We start from the raw sequence: 22,002 nt of genomic DNA on the forward strand, positions 1-22,002 counted from the left end.
GACCAGGATTTTGTTTCAACCAACCAGTGCAGTACTCTGTAACTGTGACTCTTTATGCTCAACTCATTGGTTGAAGCTAAATCACGGTCCGGATTTGTACTTTCTGGATCTGAAATTTCCACCTCCGAGCATCACACTCTACTATTGGCAGAACTCACTACAAACAGCTGGTCTGGCAACACAGAGAAGGCAGAACATATTCAAAGTGATGCCACATTACGTCAAGACTCCTGTCCAAGCACCCTGTATGCTGGAATCAGCCGTCAAACAGAAGCAGAACATCCTTACAATGTTCATCGAACAAAATGTCTCACAGGGGCCATGGGTTCACAGATGCTGTGCTGAGCATGATGGATAAACTACCCTCCCGGGACTAAACACTGAACCCACAGAGGGAAAAAACGTCACATGTTCCATTTTGCCCAGGGAGCAGCACACACAAGGGACGTTACACTTCAGCAGTTTTTGCCTTAAACGATCATGACACTGTTGCTGAAATATGGGCACGTTTAAAGTTCAGGAACATACAATTCAGCAGAAAGGGCATTTTTGTGCTTTGAACCAGACTATACAGTAAGAAATATTAGCATAGAAGAACAGATAAAAGGATCATGGACCAGCTTGGATAAATTATCGTTTCCCAAGTGTGTCTAACTAGGGAATGATTGTGGTTGACTGATTGTGGTTGACTGATTACTTGTCACTTTCTTTATAAGAATCAACATTATTTTAGACCACCAAGCTGCCAGACCAGGCTAGTTTTTATTCCCTCTGGAAATGTTTTGCCACAGTATCAAATATATATATAAAAAAATTAACTATTAAAAATTCATTGTATGGGTGACCATTTTATACAGCAATTATCACAAACCAATTCAATGACTGAATAAAGCAAAGGTTTACAGTAAGGAGAAGAAAACATGGCCATACCTTTCTTGCAGGATCACTTTGTTCTCCTTCTTCCACATGTCTTTGAAATCAGTGGAGAACTCATGCCACACAGAGAAGAAAGTGTTGGGGGAAACCTCTTTCTCTCCCATCTTAGGTTTGACTGAGAAGAACACGGTTAAATCCAAGAATCTGGAGACAGAGTGGGGCAGGAAGGTGAAAATACATTGTTAACACAAAAGAAGAACTGACAAAAACTGTTGAAATGTATTTACTATTAGGGATGGGTGGTAGAGCATAAAATTTCTTTCATGGTATAATTTAAAAGAATGGCGGTAACAGTATATATCGGAGTAATTTTGTTTTTCTTAAAATTTCAATATAAATTCTTCTAAAGGGGTAAAGCACTGGTATGGTAGTTATTACTGTTCTCTGAATTGTATTCCTAGGACATTTCATATTGTATTTTAGCTGTTACACTGGTATTTTAAGAACTTTCATTATGCTAAACAAAACTACAATCTTATGAAAAATACAAACCTGTTCTCAACCATTTTTCATGAAACTAATAAAACCAAGCTGCACAAATTGAAAATTAAAACTGACTTTAAGTATAGCAGGACGTGTGTCGCTTTGATCTGATGGAAAAGATTGCTTGTATTTACACCCCATGAAACCACCATCGCCTGACATAATTTGTAGATTATCGCTTTCTTCTTGCTGTCTGACTTCTAAAATCTGGAACAATTCCATATAATGGAAGTTCCACTGGTCTTTTTAACCAGCTCCTCCTCTTCATTGTGCACAGCTCTATCAGCCATGAAGAAGAAGCCGGCTCTACCAGTCAGCATGGAATTGTCAAAATCAATACCTTAGGGTGAATTCATACCGGCGTACCATATATACTGTTTATACCATTCACCCTTACTTGCTATAAATTAAAATGTTTTGGTCTGGAAGTAGGACCTTAAGCAGAAAGATCATACAAAAGTAATGGCAGTTGCTAAAGTATAACATGCACTAAGAGTGAAAATGGCAGCTTGACAAAGAAAGATTGTTTGCTAAAATTTCTGGATGAAGACGCAAAATTAGAGCCATACTTTCTGGCTATGGTTATAGCATTCTTTCCTAATGTGATTAAATTGCTTTAAATGTTTTGTCTACATGTCAAATCCTATAAATGTAAAAACGGTACATTACTTTGAGATACATCACTCCATGTTTGCACCTTTAAAGCTTTAACCTTACATTTCAATAATCCTAACGACAGACTACTTGTTAAAGGAAATTTAAGCCCACTCAGGTTTATCAAACACACTCCAAATGAGACAAAGAAAGACATCACGCATGTATTACATGAGCTTTGAATTAGGGCTAGCATAAAAAAAGCATTACTGCAGACTTAGCAGGTAGGCTAAAATCAATGGATGGCAAAAAGCTGGAAAGTTATATAAAGCAGAATTATAGTTTGCCAATCTATTTATTTTATTTTTTCTCTCTACTCTGAAATTCTAGAAATATTAATGTATTAATGACCACCAACTGCTCCCTGAACTCACTGTTTATAATCCCAGTTCAACCAGTGTCCATGTTAACACTGGAGACATTGCTGTCTGGATAAACACAGGGCCTGTTGCTTTCATCCCATTATTGGGTCCTCGTAGCAAGCCGGCGAGACCTGAACACTCAGAGTGGCTTCCTCTGTATCCCACAGGACAGCTGCTGAGAGTGTTGGCATAGGCATCGTGTGGCACATATGCAGAAATGACAAATTGGCCCAAAATTACAAGGGCTAAGTCCCATATATAAGTGTGTGTGTGTGTGTGCGCGCACGCAGCTCAGTTGTGCGGCTGTCTGTGTCACTCAGTGTAAGGCCAAAAGGCAAATGCTCTCTCCTAGCAAAATAAAAACACAGCAACAGCAAAGACAGTGTTCCCCACGGCATAAACACTCCTTACATTTTGTGTGTTTCTGTGAGCTTCTCGTCTTGGTCGTCTAGTTCAGTCTTTGCTGTGAATGCGGAAAAGGAGAGAGCAAGAGAAAGAGAGATAATAGCAGTAAATAATGATAGTGCATCATTACTCTTGGGAAGACCACTTAGGAATACTATCAGGCATGCCGTAATTCAGCGCTATACCTCCACTGTTTGCCAGGATTAGGGGTATATAAAAGGATCATTTCAAGTGGCGACTGGAAAGTTGGCCGCTCCCCCATTAAACTGTTTACAGAGCCTTTTACAGATAAACTGTTTACATTCCCCCCCTGGCCCCCCACAGCACACAACTCCAAGGTGATAAATCTCAGCAGGCTGCAGGTATAAACGTTTCATAATCGGACCCGATTAGCTGCCGAATTTGCCCCAGGCTGATCCCGGACGGGCATCCTGACTGAGCGTGCCTGGGACGTTCTCCGTGTCCAGAGCGGCCAGGTTCCGAGACAAGACGGCCCATTGTGTGGCAGGAGGAAGTCTGACAATCCCCAATCCCATCTGCCAGCTGGAGCACATATTTATGCTCTGTATTTCAGCAAGCCGTGTAATCATACTGATATGGCACAAGAGATACCGGAAGAACCATCTCATTTCCTCTCTGGAAAGGGGGGAAGGAATGAACTCTGAGCATTCTTAACATTGCTTTCAAATCACATATGTCGGAAAATTCCACATTTATTTCATTGGACGACACCTTTATCCAAAATGACTTGAATTTCTCATGCTTCCCTGGAACACTACACTAAGCGTCTTGTTACAAAAACCCCCACAGAAATCCAAAAACCGACTGTAGACCTAATGCAGAGGCAGGTACGCCTGTGTTAAAATGAACATAATCCACACCAATCGCTTGCCATTAAATGTCGATTAAGGACACCAACACCCACTGGCTCCTGTCAATGGAACATCACCAAATCATCGCGAATAGGAAAGATCAAATCAATAAAGGATGAGCGCACTTGTCAGCTGTCAACCCTAACCACATTCACGGCTTTGGGGGAAGGTTGACAAGTTCCATGGTCTCACCTTCCAAAAACAATAATAAAAATCTATGGAATTATAAATGGTCAGACTTCAACTCTGAATTGATTATTAAAAGGTAGAACTCTGTATCATGAATAAAATGTTTTTGTGAATTACATGTGAATTTAAACAATTTATCAGGATAGGGAGACGCACACTGGAGCACTTGCCTGAGTCCCCCCCCCCCACCAAGACAAGGCAACGCAGTTATTCAACACCGCCTCCCAGACACTCAGGAATTGGGGAGACAGGAGATCAATGCTCTGATCTTCAGGGCTCCTTTCAGGGAAGATCGAATCGTTGCACATAATTGAAGCCAGAAGCCACATCTGAGCACTCCTGACGTGTCAAATGCAAAGATCTACTGTTCCAAAAGCTAAATCTGCCCATTGATCTTTTTACATGTGGTACCTATTGTTTGTAGATAATCCATCATCAGCAAAACACAGTTTAGCCTACAACGGCAGTGTATTCCTAATTAAGGGTAACAGAAATGTTACCACTTCCACACAGTGGTACAAATAGGGTACAGTGCCATGTAATTTTACAGACATATGCAACCGTTCAGGCTGCTTCCCTTACAAAGTGACTGCTTTAATGCACGTATGTAACGCATATATAATGCAAAAGCTACATGTTGGATGCCATTACTTAAATCTTGGTTAGTGGTACCCTGGAGGCAGAATCTGGACACTGGATTTAGTCAACAAATAAAATTTTGATCACCACTCAGATACTCCTTTCACTCTTTGCATAAAGATTGCCCCCCACCCTGATACAGACTATTTCCCATTTGTGGCCTGGTGTTGAATCAGTACCAGGAGTAAAGTAGTCATCTGGCTCTCCCTCTCTTCCTGGAATGATGTATACATGTTATGCTCAAGTCTCTGACATACATTCAAGAACAGATTAAAGACAAGCAGGTCATATATATATATATATATATATATTTTTTTTTTTGGCCGGGGGTGGCACAATTACATTTTTGTTTCAAACCATAGACGGTGCTGGGGGGGGGGGGCGGGGGGAGAGAGAATCTTAGGGAATTACATCTCTGCCTTGGACTGATCAAAGAGTCATTAAAAATGGAATGATGCACGTCGACGTTAAGAAAATGTCTGACGAACATGGAATGGACCTTGCAGGGCTGGTTTCACTTTTCACAGGCAGTGGGTTTGGTTTCACCCAGGGATTAAGTAAGACTCATTAACATGCATGTAACAAGGCCTATTACTATGAAATGCAGTGTCCCGTCCCCCCAAAAAAAAAATCATCATGAACCTGTCCCCCCCCAGGACAGATGGTGGAATGGCAGGATCAAACACCGGTCTGCCTCCCCACCGGCAGAATGGCGCGGTTGCCAACACATCCTTTCGCTTGCGTTCAAAGACACCGAAGACAAAAGAGCGCACATGTGTAAGATATTAGGATGCTATTTGAATACAGAGTGTTCGGCCGTCGCGGTGCTTCAAGGCGGACACAGACACCCGCTCTTTTCAAGTTGTTTAATCAGTCAGAAACAGTAAAAAAAAATACTTAGAAAACAAACAAAAACGGGACAGAAAAGGATGCGCATTAAATTTATCACTGCTGCTCATTCCTCTTCCAATGAAATCACTGTAGTTTTATAGGACAGCCGGATAAACAGCTATAGAGCTTAAACAGATCTCATGCAAGCAGTGTTTAGTTTACTTCTCACCATAGGGGGCGAGGGGAGGCAAGGTAAGGTGTACTGGAATTAGGGGGCGGGTGATGCTGTGTTCACAGGGCTAACTTACCAGCAGCTGCCTGGGTAAAGGCAGGGGCTTCCTCAGCGCACATGGGGCAAAAGGTCAGCACACATGGCATACTGACAAATTAGCGTGTGGCTGCGGTTAGCTGCGCCGTGTTTGCGGGCCACCGGGATGAGAAAAGCAGACCTCCCTGTAAAGGGACCTACAGCCTGACACTCAGATCCGGTTCTCCTACACAGTTTCATGAATCATGTGTAGAGGATAACCCTCTGCATCTTCTAGGAGACCAGGCCTGCTGCACACAGATTTCATGCGAGTTACTCGGCCACAGCCCCAGCAGCTGCAATCCACTGACTGCCTCACACATTTAGTGCACATGCATCCCACCCGAGCACACTAAAGCTGAGCTAACGACAGCTCGTAACCAAGGCAATGAGAGCGATAAAACAATCCTAATGCACGCCAGGGATCCAGCCCAGGAGCTCCATATAGCCATGACATTTCATAGCCTTAAACTAGATGAGAGAAAGCAAATGGTTGGGCTTTGAGGATTATTCTAACAGCAACACCCTTCCTAGCGATTGGCCAGCCCTGAATGAGAATAACAGCTAAGTTGCCTTTGTGACAAAGTTATCAGTATCTCACTCTCAGTGCAAACTCCTCCCCTGACGACGGCTTAATCCACCTTACCTTGGTGCAGGAAGGTATCCATGTTGTCCTTGAAGGGCTGCAGGTACTGCTCAGAGGACTCGCGGCACACCTTGCCTGTCTCCACATTACATGCTGAAACAGAAGGTAGAAGCTTTCAGCCGCATATTTCAGTATGTGTGTTAATGTTCAAACAAACCCAGTCACTGTGACAAGCAGATTCCTCCAGATGACCTTCCATCATTCCCTACATCTAAAATCAATCAGCTGTTGTGCTATCTCCCCCATTTCCACCACATATAGAGAAGATGCCATAGTCCACAGAGCATTTTGCCAGTCAGATTCACCCCATAAATCCCGAGTGACCCTGAAAAAGTACAAGCAGGACAATCTCTTTTTAATAAATAAAAGCTTGTCTGATTGCAAACAAAAAAACCTCCTCAAGCTCAGTTTTCAGCCCTTTAAGGGAAGCGATGAACCACACACAGGTTAGCATCTGACTTAACTTTAGCCTTTTGGGATTAAGTTTCTGCATTTTGAGCAGAGCAAGTGTGCTTCCGGTGTATAAATATTCTGTTGGTGCAGTTGCTCTCCTTCAGTAAGTCTCCATTTAATTTGCTGGTTTGGATTTTTTTAAATTTATTTTTATTATTTTTTTTTTTACATTTTGCCCAAACTAAAAAGTTTCGCTCAGTTTCTTTGAGCTTCAACCAACGACGCTGAAAGCAGAAACATTCAGTTCAGACAGACAAAGGAGAACATTTGGATAAACATTCATTCATTCTGCTCGTCCTATGAAGGGTGGGTTGGTGGGGCCGGGAGACAATCCTGGAAACAACAAGCTCAAGGCTGGAAATAACGCGGATGGGGCATCAACTCATCGCGGGGCACATGCAGCATTCACACACACCTATGGACAATTTGGCAACGCCAATTCACCATAGCATGTTTTTGGACTTGGGTGGGTGGGGAGCTGGAAAACCTGGAGGAAAGCGCACGATAACATGGCAACATCAAGCAATAACTGCAGTTTGCACAAAACAAACAGACCAACATGCAATACAACTCATAACAAAAAAAAAAAAAAAACACGTTTTTAGCATTTGACACCTGTTTAAAGAAGTGCTCTTAAATATGTATTAGGAGAGAGAGGTAAGGCACAAATATGCATGTTCCACGAGTCACCTGTGCAGCTGTCAGCTAATGCAGGCCTGCAGAATCTCTGTGAAAGTCCACAAGTCATGCATGGTCAATGCCGATGACGAATTAGGAACTTGCATGCCAAACACACAAAATCTGAATACCATCTGGCCCATTTAGAGGAATGTCTTGACCCGGGTCCAAGAGGAGCTCAGAGCTGTGGTTACCTAGTTAACCTGACTGTCAACGAGTTTAGCATCTGCCGCAACAGCTCAGGCTGTGGACGTGCAAATGCCTTGTCGAGGATGTACTGGTGCCACCGCATTAAACCGAATAAACCCACAAGGTATGAGGTGAACTGTCAGGTGACAGAATCCAGGGTTTTTAATGGTCTCAAAAATTACTGTCAGACGAACCTGTCTGCAGAACAGCCCATATAGAGGTATTCTTCACAGAAAGGAAAAACATGTTTTTCAGGTTTAAAAAAAAATAATAAAAAAACAAGTAAAATGGATTCAGCATCGATACCTGCAATGTCATATTTCATTACAATTAGGAAAATGCATAGCAAATTATTTAGACAGATGGGGGAAACGTTCACTGTCAAACTAGAGAAATGTGTTACCCTCTGCCTTTTACAACAAAATCAGAAATCATTTATGAAATCCCTCCCAGATAAACCATTTATGTTAAAAGTGCCAAGAAAGATAGCAAAAAACGGGGCATGGCTCATTGTTTATGAGTTTGAGTACTCAGTTTTGCCATAGCACTGAATAAAATGACAAGCAAAACAAAAAAGGTAGCAGGTAATTTCTTCATTGCCTAAAATTAGCAGTTTTCCAGCTATTAGCAAGATGAACGGTAAGACCAGATCATTAAATAAAATCCCAGCACTCTTCCAAGCATGCAGTTATTTGGTAAGGCAAAATGGGGCAAAACGTGATCACTTTAGCGTAATTATGGCACGAATTTTCCAATTTAACAAGCCTGCGGTTGCTGCAGCATGTTAAAATCTTTAAACTGACTACAGGCGAAACACACGAATCCATAATTCACACAATGGTTCAATTTTCTACAAAAAGCCCTGCGTAATTAAACAATGCTGACAGACCATGCTGCAACTGAAGCTTACATCTCACTCTAACATTACACCGCCATGTAAACCCATGGCTGTAATGATATTCAGGCTCCGAGCTATGGGGTCTATGGGGGAATGTCCACAACCAGGCAGGGTGTTTTGTCAAATTCTTTGCATCGCTCGACTAACAGTAATAGCGGCTAGGGGTGCCGGGGTTTCCTGAGACTGGATCTTGTTTGGATTTCGGAAGGACAGTAAAACATGACTCATGGATTGAAAGGGGTCTGCCTGTTGCACCCATCTGGTTCCAATTTTGGGGGCAAGACCGGCGACCAGATGCTGGTTGTTAGCCCTGAGCTACTGCGCTGCTCCGTTCTCCCCTCGCTGAGCACGGTCAACGTCTCCCTACCGCTCATGCACGTGGCTCCCGGTCTCTGATAAAACGGCACCACCCCCAAAATGGTACATTCGCCCTGGTATATTTGGTGACATTCTGATGGGCAGCACTGACATGGATTATGCACGACATGTACGCACATTGCAGCCAGTATATTACGGTGGCCTGAATTACAGAGGGACATTCATCTTGTTCGCAAGCTGCTCATTGACCACAGAAAAAGACCACAGGTATGAAACATAAGGAAACAGACACATCAGGTAATACCTAAACCAGTTGCCCTTGGTGAAGAATGGGCCTCGAGTAATGCCCACTTTACACCAATCAGATTCAAACATGAAACCACCCCCCCCACCCGTCTAGCCATCACTGCTGGAATGAAATCACACGGGAAGCAAAAGCACAGCAGACAGGTGGTGTGTGTGTGTGTGTGTGTGGGGATCAAACATCAAGCAGGCCACCTGCTTTGACCCCTACTGCTCTCACTCAGAGGGGGGGCACTGCGAGAATCCCAACATACTGGTGGTACTGAGGAGCGATAATCTGGACCAGGCCAGGAGTAGCTGGGATCAATGCATATGGTCCCTCTCAAGGTAACGCCTAAATGCTTGACATGCTGTTAGAATACGTGTCTGCCATAATTCACTCTTTAACACCGTCTTCATACCCAGACACAGAGATTCCTGAAGTGCGACGCTCTTTGAAAACCAATTCATCCCTTCAATTGTGTTTTGGTACCCCGATATTGGATTTTATGGGGGGCTGATGGGGAAATAACACAAGAAGTTAAATTGCTTCACAGATGTTCTTTTCCAAATGTTTTGAAAACCATTTCACCTCAAGTTTGATTTTAAAAGTCCTACCTATAGTAATACATATATAGCATCTAAACAAGCAGCAATCTCTAGTAAGTAATTACTTTATATACTAATGAAGGCCATGTCCTGAACCTTGCAGCTCTCAACATCACAGGAGCTCAGACCACATGATGTACTTCCTGCCTCTCCTTACAACAGCCCCTGTATTATACACCACTTTATTTTTATGTTTATCACTGGACTTATCACACTTGGGTATTTTATCTAGCTAATCAATATAAAATACATTTACTCTGGACCGGCTGCTGTCTCTGAAGTTAAAGGAAAAGTTGTGTTTATGTAGACAAGATCCCTGAGCTAACCAGAACGACAATGAAACACAACCCATTATCAGATGTTATCAATCATTACGAACTGAACTAGTAAACTAGTGAATTAGTGAAGAAATGAAGATTAGTGAACAACTGCTTGGACTAACTGGCAAAATTATCTATAGCGTAGAAAATATCATACAACTACAATTCTAAACCTTTAGTGTTTTCCCATCCTCTCCATGTCGCTTAAAAAACCCATGAATTTAGAAGCCAGATCTCATGGTCTTTTAACTCATCCAAGAGTGCAAGTTCTGAAATGATATATTACATATTAATCAGAACAAACATACAATGCCCAACAGGCAGATAAACGTGCACTAAAAACCAACCTTATTAAAGAGTTGAAAGGCAATTCTTTAAGATGAGAGTGGTGTAACTGCCAAAACACGGCTTACCCTAAGTGCCAAACAGTTGAATCTTTCAGCCCAGTAACCTAAGGATACGTGTTAATTAGCAATTGGATGAGATGGCAAAAATAATAATTTTCATAATTGAGTGCTCCTATCCAAAACAAACCCTTCTACGTCAAGTGTAATTATAGCATACATTAGTATAAAAAAGCTTTGGCAACAAAAGTAAAAGCAAATTGGGCTACAATTTAAAAAGATGACATCCCTGCATCATCAGGCATATACATTAGTATAAATATAATTCATAGTAATAATAATAATCAGTAGATTCTTTGGCTTGTGTAAGGGGTTCAGTCTCAGTTGACAGCCACAGTCTGGGACTTTGAGGAATGATAGCAACGCATTATAGTAAAAAGTTGACTGCAGAGCTTGTAATCCCATAGAAGGACTGTGAGCTGGATAAAATCTCTGCTCATCACTCAATGCTGGGGGGCAGCTACAAAACCCCAAAAAAATCCTGCATCAGAATAAAGATGTTCTGCCCCTTCGTGATGGATGGTAAATTATCCTAAACTGAACCACCACATGGCTGATGAGTTTGCTGCCCCCCAAACCCTCATAAGCAAGACCTCCATGCTTTTAACATATGGGTCAAATTCTCAAGATGTGAGGGGATGTCAAAGGGGACTCAACGTACCGTTGAGGTCCTTCCTTAGCTTTCGCAGGTCTTTTTGGAAGTCCTCAAACTTCATCTGCGAGGCCTGGAAGAGGTCCTGCGGTTCGGGAATAGGGTAGACACAGGTCTCCCTACCCGCATCCTGCAAGTCAAAATGAAACAGCCTGAGGACACAGAAACAGAACATGCTGACCCACCCTGAGACCTGCTACGATATAACAGCAGTAAGCCCCCCACCCTCCTTCCCCAAAAAGGACAGCGGACTAACGCAGAATGCAGCAGTCTGGCAGGCTTGGGTGGGGTCGCCATGTCCTCTGCTGACACTCGCATGCCACGGCAACAGGGGAAAAGCAACGGAAATGTTTCATGCCACGAGTCTGAATCAAAACTTGCTGTGGAAAGCGAAGCAGGGGACGAGAGCCAGAACAGGTTGTGTGACCTTGTTTAAATTAAATACAGAAGTCATCTGCAGTACAGTAATTCATTTTGAAATGTGCGTAGAAAACACAGAGGAAAAGAGGGCCTCGAAAAACAGAGGATGTCCCGAGGCACTTATTAATACCGCAACAATACATAAGCAGACATTAATATCAAAACCTCCTCCATGTGCCTTCATACCGCTGTAATCTTAGAACAGTTATGATATCAATAAAATGGCTTTCATACAAGTTCAACCTTAAGCCCATTAGAACACTTTAGAAAATGAGTTCCCCGCCGCGCTTATCGCGATGGCTGTTCTTTCACGTCCTCACCCCCCACCCCCATAACCGTGCCAAGCAGGAACCAGGCCAAATGAGGGAGAACCACTAGCTTTTTAACCCCATTAACATCAGGAACCTAGACCAGGGTGTTAGTAAAGTGGTTTAAAAAGGTCACACTTAAATGATTAGTTACTGTAGTGATAACTAATCACACTACATACTATTAAAACTCAGATAAAAATCAGTAAAAAAAAAATTTAAGCAATAAAATGCATAAATGCCAACCAGACTTAGAAGCGTTATGGAAATTAAGAGTAGCGTGACTGGTTGTTTCCCTGGGGTTCAAAGATTACATAGCTATAGACTGGCAAAATATTAAAGGGCTGAAGACTGTATATGGAACAGTGGCGCTAATCTCAGAGAAAGAACTAGATTTAAGTATCTGACACTCGTACATTTACTGAAAAACAGTGTTTTAAAGGAAAACATATCATCTCTGGGGAAAATAAAGATGTGCAGTCCCAATACGGACAAGAAGGAAACCTTTGTAGGGGTCACAAAAAAAGAGAGATGGCGAAAACAATACATTCTGGTACGGCAAGACAATGGAAAAAACCACATTATAGAATGGAGAGAGTATCGCATAGCTGAATTATACAGCGCATACAGTAGGGCCCCTCTAGCTCTGAGGTTCGACTGTCTGCATATGCCATCAAACTGGGCTTTTACCACTGCAAACCAGAAGGGTGACACTGATATTGACAGAGTTTGAAATAGATTTTGATTGTTAAACATACCTCATCAAAGTGCCTTAAATAGTAAGAAACTATGTAAGACAAGAGACTCTTCACGTTATCCTGAAAAAGAAAAGAAAATCAGCAGCTTGCATGTGAGGCAGGGTTTGAATCAATGTCTTCCTCAAACTCATTGTAGCTATGCACGTTTACCAATACGAATAAACACAAACCAGCCTGAAATGCGCAATATTAAAGGCCTTTTTCATTTCACCATTACTTCAGTGTGAGTGAACGACAGCATAACCACAACAGCTAGGCAGGAAGAAACGGGTTGTATCCTCACACTGCTTTTGACATCCTTCAGTTTGGGCAGAATGTCCAGGGCAAAGCCATCGGCCTGCCCTCGGGTCCGATTCCCACCATTCATGAAGTTCCCAAAGGCAAGCACCAGGCCCAGCACCTGCATGACCCCAGTGCCGCTTCGCAGAGTCTGGAGGGTGGCAGAGGGTAGGGGCAAAGTCAAAGTCAACCCCTGCCTGGTTTAGCTTAATTCAAACCAGCAGGGTAATGAGCTGGAGCTAAAGTAAAATGGTACATATGAGGCTGGTCCAGAATGCATTTCAAGGTCGTGTGTCAATCATGTCTCTCACATACTAAGGAGCAGAGGCTGTTTTATTAAAAGCGGCCTCACCTGAGAAAAGCACTCAACACCATCGACCTGGCATCAGAGTGCACAGCTGAACAAAAAGCAGCATAGAGGGGGAAGAAAGAAAAACTCACCGTACAGACTTTCTGAAGGGTCTCCAGCTTGCGGAGGATTGAGGATATGCACTCAGTGAAGGTGGACTGAAAGAGGATGCAGAACACTCTTCCGGAAAAATTGGGGATTTGTGACAACTGGAAGAGGAACCTATAAGTGAAAAATGCACATTAGCAGGTGTGTGCTTAACAGGGACTTCATATTATAAAGACTCGCATAAAAACACAGCCATTACAGATTCAAGTGCACTGTCAAAAGACAAAAGAAATCTGAACGATTTCACAGAACTAATGTATTCCAATCTTCTGCTATGGGGAACAGAACGGCAAACTGAGGTAAAAATATCAGTAGGGGACCTTCTTAAAGATCAAGACAATCTTATTAACACACACAGTCTGTTCCTGTCTTGGAAGAAGCGCTACTTCAAGTCAACAGCAGTTAGCGGAAATAAGAAATGTGGGAATTTAAATCACTATTACAGTGAGAAAACAAAAGAGGCTTCATCAGGCTGAGCACCAGTGAGGGTTTGTGCTTCTTACTGTTCAGGTTTGTCCAGTGGTTTGGCGCTGTCCTTCTCTTTAGATGACTTGATGTGCTTTTCAATTTTCTCCAGCTCTTCCGACTGAGCTCTCTGAAAATATGTCATACATGCCAGGAATTATCTTCCTGCTCCAAGTGCACCCCCTGACTGATGCTTTAGGTAATCTGTGAAGAATAATGAACTGTTTTCTCTCTAAAGTGAGATGAAGCGAGGGTAAGGCCTTTGGTCAAAAGCAACAAACTTTTACACAGCAGTTTGAAGGTAAATATTCTCCTTAAAAGAATGAAACCAATAAAAACTATAACCATTAATGCACGACAAAGAAAACCTCACCATCTAAAACACTTCTCCACTAATCCGCGTTGTAAAAGAACAAAAAATCTGGTTCAAAATGCCACAATTGCAGAAATGTTCAGTAAAGAAATTCTGAATGTCTCATCTTTGCAATATCAGAGCAGGGTGCCACGCATTCCATCCACTTACAAGAGGAAAATGCTACTGCCTAAAATGAAAGTGACAAAAACGCGCAAAAATCGGAATGAGAAAAACGACTCCGGAGGAGCAGCAGGCAGGATTTAACGGATTCTTATTTTTTTTTGTGATTTATAACTAAAATGGCAAGATGGTAGCATTTAAAACTTCTAAAGCAGTTTTTCCATTTTTATTAAAATAATTTTATGGTAGTCTCCATAAAGATACAGTGGCTCACTTCCAAAACTGAGCGCCAGGCAGCTACACATTTACCAGGGGGGGGCGGCACACACACTATAGATTCTGACTGATAAAATAATCGCGAAGCCCTCCTGTAAGGTTTTTCCGGTACATGCGGATTACAAAAGGCATCACTCACACACTACAGTTGCATCTGTTCAATCAGGTGCATGGTTCCTATGGCTCTACAAAATGTGCCCACAACGCAGAACAATGAATTCAGGCACACATTCATCCAGCACAAAATTATAGGAAATGGTCCGAGTTGTTCAAACACGTCATTTGTAACATGTCAAATCTCAATGCGGGCAATCAGATTTAGAATGGTTCAGGGTTACTGTCAAGATAATGCATATGACACAATACACAAAAAAAATGACAGCTTTACAGAATTTGCTCAGGGATCGCAAAGATTCCACAAATGTGTGTATACAGAGGAAATGGGGGTGGGCAGGCACAACAAAACCAGACGTCTTGGAATTTATTTTGAATTTCCTCGAAGTAAAAATGTCAGAGGAGCAAAAAATGAAAACGGCAATCATAAGCAATAGTAAAATCAATTGTAACTCATTTAAAAATGAAGTAAGACGTGCCTTTGATATCTTGGCAGAAAAAAATGTAAATGAACATAAACTTGAGAGCATTTGGACTCGTTAGACCCGATCAAAAAAAAGAAAACGGGGGGAAAAAGAAAAATCAAACAAAAGGAGACCAAGTTAACTTCAAGGCCCAGTACATGCATAGTTTTGCAATACTTCAAACGAGGGCATCAAACAGAGTGATTAGTATTCTGTTCACTTTGCCATCTGTCTACAAGAGCAGGCTCTGCTTCTAATTTGCAGAGTGTTTTAAAGTGTAAATAGTTTTAATACAAAGCAGATTCCTCTGTCTGCGAGCAGAATTATGAATGAGAGCAATAAATGAGACACTAAGATTTTATCACAAGATAAATAAATCGATAAGAATCTGGCTGTGGAGTATCAGTAATGACATTATTGGGGTAGATACACATCAAACTAGAAAACAGGCTACCCTGGGAACACATTAAAAAACAGGAAGACGAAAAGTTATTGTGAGGTGACCCTAAATCTCACGTGCAGCTGCCTGTGGAGGAGTTTACCTCTAGCAACGGCATTTTCTACAGGACAGTCCATTTGAGCATCTCTCAGGTGTCTAACTGCCAAACCGACTGACAAGACAAAAAAATGTCCCAGCATCTCATTCCAATTCTGGCCAGAGAAACACCGATGACAGTGGAGGCAGCTTGGTCCCCAAGTGGTTACATGACTGGCAGGTCTGATGCCACAAGAGCCCCTCACCTCCCACGCACTGCCATCAGCCCACTGTCCCCAGGGGCGCTCTGGCCTCATGCTGGCAATGTGGGCCACGACACACTGCGGTTACGAATTAGGGTACGGAGACAGGATGGAGTCGCAAAAAGTCCCGAAAAGCTAAACAAAGCTAGACTGACTCAGCAACGCTTCAGACGCACAAGGGAAATAATAGGCTTTGATCCCACAGTTACGATATATGTGCTTGGACTTAAGCATGTCTTTGGAAACTTTTTCATAGACGTCATTATGAATATGGCCCTCATTAATTCTGCTTGTTATGTCGATAGCTATAAAAATTCGAAATATTTCATTATATCTAGAAGGAATACAATTGAAAAACAAGCCATTCCGCTTACGTAAGGCATTTTCCTATAGAGAGACTTCCATAAAACAACACACACTAATGACACACTGATTACATTTCTAACTATTCTAACAATGAAGATGTGTGTTATTTAAGCTATGAAAACAGCACAGATTATGCTAAAGAATAATGTGGGGGGCAGAGACTGAATAACAGATACGTCACTTACTGTTTGTACAAAGACATGACAGCCTAAGAGGAAAAAGCACTAGCTCACCTAACCCATACAACAGACTGCCATCCGCAAAATGAGTCATCTCTTGGGGGGGGGGGGGGGGGCACAACAACACGCCTCTGAATGAGTACTAATGGTAAATGACACCATGTCCGACCCCACCAGCAGTCGACATTCCACTTCTAGGGTTTTCATATTTTGGAATTAATGTGAACCCCCCCCCTGCAGTCTCCTTTAGACTTGTGCCAACCAGCACCCGTGTTCTGGCCCTCCAACGAGCTCCAAACACGCACCAAGTGCACATAAACGCCAGAGACAAAGGTGCTGTAAATTAGGCATGGCTCAAATTAAAGACAGGAGATTAAAAGAGTATATTAAACCGACCATGCTGACACAGTTTAATCACTAAAGGCTGTCTCGTGTTCCTGTAACTGCTGTTTGTGAGTAAACAGAAAATTCCCCATTACTGCGTGAACGTATGTCAGGTGTGGCCTGTGAAATCGACAAACAAGCCCCTGACCCCCGACAAGAACCCAGATTACCAAATGGACACTTACATTTTCATAGAGGGCCTGCAGGGTCTCCAGGTCAACAACGGTGTTGTCCAAGTTGAGGACCGCTGTTTGGGATCATAAGGAGATCAGACATAGACATGTTAGAGAGCTGTGTGGCCTGAGATGCATGGAAGGAAACATGAGAAAATGGCATTAGCCGCCCGCCTTGCAAGAAGTGCTCGTCATGCAGCTTGGAAGAAGTTTGAGGGGCTTGGATGGGCCTTGATTTCTGACTTGATGTTTCCCAAAAAGGCACCATGTCCCACGACAGAGGGCGACTCGGCAGGCCAGATGCCAGAGTCACTAAAGACCTATCTGCCATGATCAGATCCCAACTAAGGCTAAAGTAAAAGATCATGAGCTTAAAACTATGGAAATGTAGAAAATGGGTACCAGCACAACAGAAGTTTGTCCCTGGCTCAAACCAGGGACCCTTGATCAGGGACTGAAGGCCAACAGCTTTACACACGATCTAAGCACATTTCTTTCCTATTCCCACAGAAGTCACTGCCACCCACTAATATGGGCCCCCCAAGCACCCCCTACCAAGCATGACGTGACTAAGCAGCTTAACAGGGCTACAATGAGTCTAGAAGCAATTAACTAAATTTTGCCTCTCTTATCAATATACTACATATCACAACTGTCAGATAGTCTGATTATGTCTATTGCGTTTTCTGTAACTGTCTGACTCAATAATGGATATGTTGAGCCTGGAGCCTATCCCAAGGAGCACAGCTTATGAGAAGGACAGGATGGAATGCCAGTCACAGGATGATAGCATTCACACATGCAGGCCCACACAGTAAGGGCAATTTGAAGAATCAAACACACTTATATCTTACATCTTAAGATTGCTGGAAGAAAAAGAGCAAAACGGGAAGAAAGAAATGTGCAGAAATAATGACCTACTGAAACTCCAAATACGCTGCAAAGTTTTTCAAAGACAGTGGTGCAAGGGAGCATTCAGAAACCTTAAGTGTAACAACTCATACTGTAGGCCACAAAGATAATAAACTTCACTTTATTGGCATTTCAGATTCAGTAGACAGGTCACTACTTCATTAGTGTTCTGCACTACAGTAAGAGCTGGAAAAAAAAAATCTAAATCTGTTACTTTGTAAGTGAATAAACTAAAAAAAAACTGGTTAAACTTAAACACAAATGAAGCAAGCTAGACGTGCTTCATTCGCTTGTTTCCAAGAGCGGTTTAGAAAATTAGTTTGACACACACAAACAGAAAAAGGAAACTCCCCCACATGCATTGCAACAGGTAACAAGCATAGTACTACTGGCTGTAGTAAGGTCTGCAAATACACTATAATCTAAGAGGCTTATTCCTTCTCTTCTCAGTAATTACAAATGGCTGCCTTAGGGACACAATCATTAGGGCCCATTAAGGATCATCACTGTATAATCTGTTTATATTCATGGCTTGCCCGGCCCTCAGTTAGCCTGTGCCGCTTCAGACCCGCAGTCGCATCGGCACCTGAAGGGGCCTAACGTAACCTTAGACCAGCAATACCTCTGGCAGCACACAAGCGGAAACACTTGCCTACCACATTCTAATCAGTGTGAAAGCCACACGCCACATGTCCTGAAAGGGGGGGGGGCGGGGGATTGAGGTCTGTCCGGGAACAAAGCACTCATGTTTAAAATTCCTGATGTCGCCTTTTTGTCTGGGCACAGGAATCTGGCGCCCAAAACTGTAATCCTTTAAAAGTAAATGTTTAAACACAAACAGCACAGAAGTTGTCGATTGTTTAATCAGCGATATAGTATTACATTGCCATATTTAGCACAGCTTGTGCGAATGGTACTGGAGGGTTGAACTACCTCTTTTGCACTGTTTTGGTGCTATTAAACATGGCCTTGAGTTGAGTTGGAAATGAGCTGAACAAGTCAGGCCACAAGAGGGAGCATGCGAAAGAAAAACAAAAACCTGACACTGCCAAGGGCTAGTAATTAAACTTTACCTTCACAAAGGTTTTTGGTTAAAAGTACCTAAGACACACAAAGCAGACTATATTCTATGTGAGCATTTCAAATTTTATGCAATAATAGAGCCATACTATTTCAGTTTAGTAATTACTACTGCACACCTTGCACAACAGGGTGTCGGACTCAATTTTGTGACTACAACCCTATATTTTCAAAGTGGGCTATAATCAAACCTGCATTTGGCTAAAGATAGGCAGAGGTCAGTATTACTTTGAGAGAAACACTAATGCAAACTCTGATACGGCTAAACCAGGGGTGGCGAACTTGATCCAGGGAGAGCCACTCTGGCTATAGGTTTCAGGGATGACCTCTCAAATCAGCAAATACGAGTGGGTCTCCAGGACTGGAGTTGAGAATAACTGCCATATTGTTGGAGACCAAGAGACAAGGTGTCTGTCACATCACTTACTGCATAGTAGCATATAACAGATGTTTAATGTACAACCCACTGACAGCACAATTACACATTAAGTTTTTAGAAACGCATTCCATCAAAATCTGTTGAGTAAATAGAGCAAATATAGCAATGGCAGTCTCAACTGCAAAACTACATTTGCCGCAAGGCAGATGAAAGTGAAAATATCGATTTTAATTTAAATTGGAATATTTTTCCCTACTCATACCTTTCTAAATCAGGCAATAATTCAGTATACACATTTACTTGCTTATCGGGGTAACTTGTCGGATTTAAGGTACCGCATTTTAAATGGACTTCATGTTTGTTCGCTTAGTCTGGGTAAAATGTAAGCGAACAAACATGAAGTCCATTTAAAATGTGGTACCTTAAATCCGACAAGTTACCCCGATAAGCAAGTAACCCCGCTTTATAATACAGGCCACAGCACGGATTTGAGGAAGAGTCTTCATTTGGTTCTCAATTACTCAAAGTGTAAAATATTCCTGAAGGACGGAAGGGTAGCAAATCATTGTTGCCAGACTTCCCTGTGATCTACCTGATCCAATACAGAAACTCTTGGCACCACAAGGGACAACTCACTATTAGGGGTGGGTATTGTTAGGATTTGATCAATATTACTACTTCAATGCTGCTTATCGTTTCGGTACTTTATTGGTTCTCTTATTGGTTCTTTTAGTTATTTTGTTAGAAAAAACATTCAGTCATGAACAGCATGGATAGTACACTTTTATTAGCACCTGAAAAATATATCCTAACCTCTAATAGCTCAGTTACAAAATGCAAAAAAATATATTGTGTATATAACACACCAAATAACAGCAGTAAAACTTTATTTGGACAAATTGTGGACAAAGTTTGACTGTGCGTGAAGCAGCCGAAAACTGTGCATTTTTGCATAGTTCCCTCCCTGGCATGAAAGGATTTAATTGCAGTTGCTGCAACAAACGATATTGTTATCACTTAAGTCAAGCCACACTTTTGATCACTTAACTCTCTCCGCCAATACCATACTGGAAAAACACCTCACATCTGCAAGAGCAGACAGGTGAAGGGAAACTGGCCTTGAAGTCATTGTGAGTTTGCAGGTGTTTACTTACAGATAGTGCTCTCATTTCATTAATCTGCTAAAATTCTCCTACTATTATTTGGTCAGTACTGATAACAAAACCAATAACCCCGGACTTGCAGTACTCAGGTTTTTAGTCATTTAGAACCGGTTGCCGTTTGGAACCGGCTATTGGTACCCATCCCCACTCACTATGTTCAGATGCACAGATCTCATAACCCGACACTTATTCAGCCCTGGCTCTCATTCTTAGACAATGAATATTATTCAGAGACCTACAGCGTCCGATCTATTCTGATCACCAGACTGCCCAATTATACAGATAAACATTATAAATGGTGCAGGGCAGGCCAAAACAAACACCACAGTTAAATCAAATACTTTTAAGGGGAGACTTCTGCAAGGAGACATTTATAAAGTGCAAATGATCCTTCCAAACCTAGACACGATATTGGTGTTCATAATTCAGAAGAATGTGATGGGGGTGAAGGAAAAAAGAAAAAGTGAGATAATAGAAGAAAATGTAGTCAGCACCACCCACTTTCTGAGTTCTGAGTCCAAAACAATGGCAAAACAATGCTTAGACAGACAATTAAATAAACTGGAGATAGATCCATGCAGAGGCAAATTCCTGAAGCTATGAGGAAGGCAGCAGAATTCACACTTTTTACCCACAGACACACAAGCTTCTGGTATACCCACAGACTCATTCTCTGAATGGGAAACAAGGCCAGACCTAATAAAAATTAGGGGCTAATTCTTCAAGAAGATGAGAGAACAGGCCCCAGGAAGCTTTAAAATGAAAGACAAAGACTTTTGGCCTTTTCACTTTTATAATAAAACTAACCCCAGTCCCCAAATGACTCCAATTTTATTTTGCTCAGATCTGGCAGGAGATGTTCTAAAGCACAATACCCTCCAGAGAGCCCTTAAAGCAAAGAAAAATACGCATATAAGGTACTTCCTGTGCTCCAGGCTGCTCCGTTTCAATTAATGTTGGATGGCACTGTTCAAACTTTTGAGGGAGATTAATCAACATTGGCCAGATACTGACCGTGCTGAATGTCCTTCATATCCAAATGCAAGCTGGACATCAAAATCCCCACCGCTTGGGATCTCTTGTTGTTCAAAAGCTTCACAACCTGCAAAACACAGACAAAGCCATGAGACCACCATTCAAAGGTTTTTGGTTGTTAAAATATACCTTACCCACAATGCAAAACCAGAGGCACGGTATTACCACAGACTGCTATATGCCCCCCATCACAGTAGGTGGCCGTTCACAAGCCTCCTCTGCTCCTCAGCAAGATTACACGTAATGACAGCAAATTGATTTTTAAAAGACTGACGCGCCATTTCGTCAGCAGCATGCTCTTTGACATTTATGGATTTCCCACCCTCCGAAGTGTTTATTCAAAGCAGATGTGCTCCAGTCACCTGCTCTTCTCACAGCTCTGTGGGCACTGATTATATGACTAACTTTTAAAACTGACGCGTCCTGACGCAGACAGAAGATATCACTTTG

At 42.2% G+C, this 22,002-nt stretch overlaps 1 protein-coding gene across 3 annotated transcripts in view; it reads right to left on the reverse strand.

Annotated features, from left to right (window-relative positions):
* Positions 1-22,002, reverse strand: part of fmn2b (formin 2b) — a 55,216-nt gene that overhangs the window by 8,712 nt on the left and 24,502 nt on the right. For all 3 annotated transcript variants that reach the window (XM_048987962.1, XM_048987961.1, XM_048987960.1), the window contains exons 8-17: positions 21,532-21,619; positions 16,996-17,057; positions 13,853-13,944; positions 13,334-13,463; positions 12,897-13,043; positions 12,614-12,673; positions 11,137-11,257; positions 6,325-6,417; positions 2,847-2,898; positions 931-1,080 (exon numbers count right to left, since the gene is read on the reverse strand). In XM_048987962.1, coding sequence (XP_048843919.1) covers positions 931-1,080; positions 2,847-2,898; positions 6,325-6,417; positions 11,137-11,257; positions 12,614-12,673; positions 12,897-13,043; positions 13,334-13,463; positions 13,853-13,944; positions 16,996-17,057; positions 21,532-21,619 — 995 coding nt within the window. The remainder of the gene's footprint in view (positions 1-930; positions 1,081-2,846; positions 2,899-6,324; positions 6,418-11,136; positions 11,258-12,613; positions 12,674-12,896; positions 13,044-13,333; positions 13,464-13,852; positions 13,945-16,995; positions 17,058-21,531; positions 21,620-22,002) is intronic.

This window comes from Brienomyrus brachyistius, chromosome 20 (assembly GCF_023856365.1).
Source record: "Brienomyrus brachyistius isolate T26 chromosome 20, BBRACH_0.4, whole genome shotgun sequence".
Classification (NCBI taxonomy): domain Eukaryota; kingdom Metazoa; phylum Chordata; class Actinopteri; order Osteoglossiformes; family Mormyridae; genus Brienomyrus; species Brienomyrus brachyistius.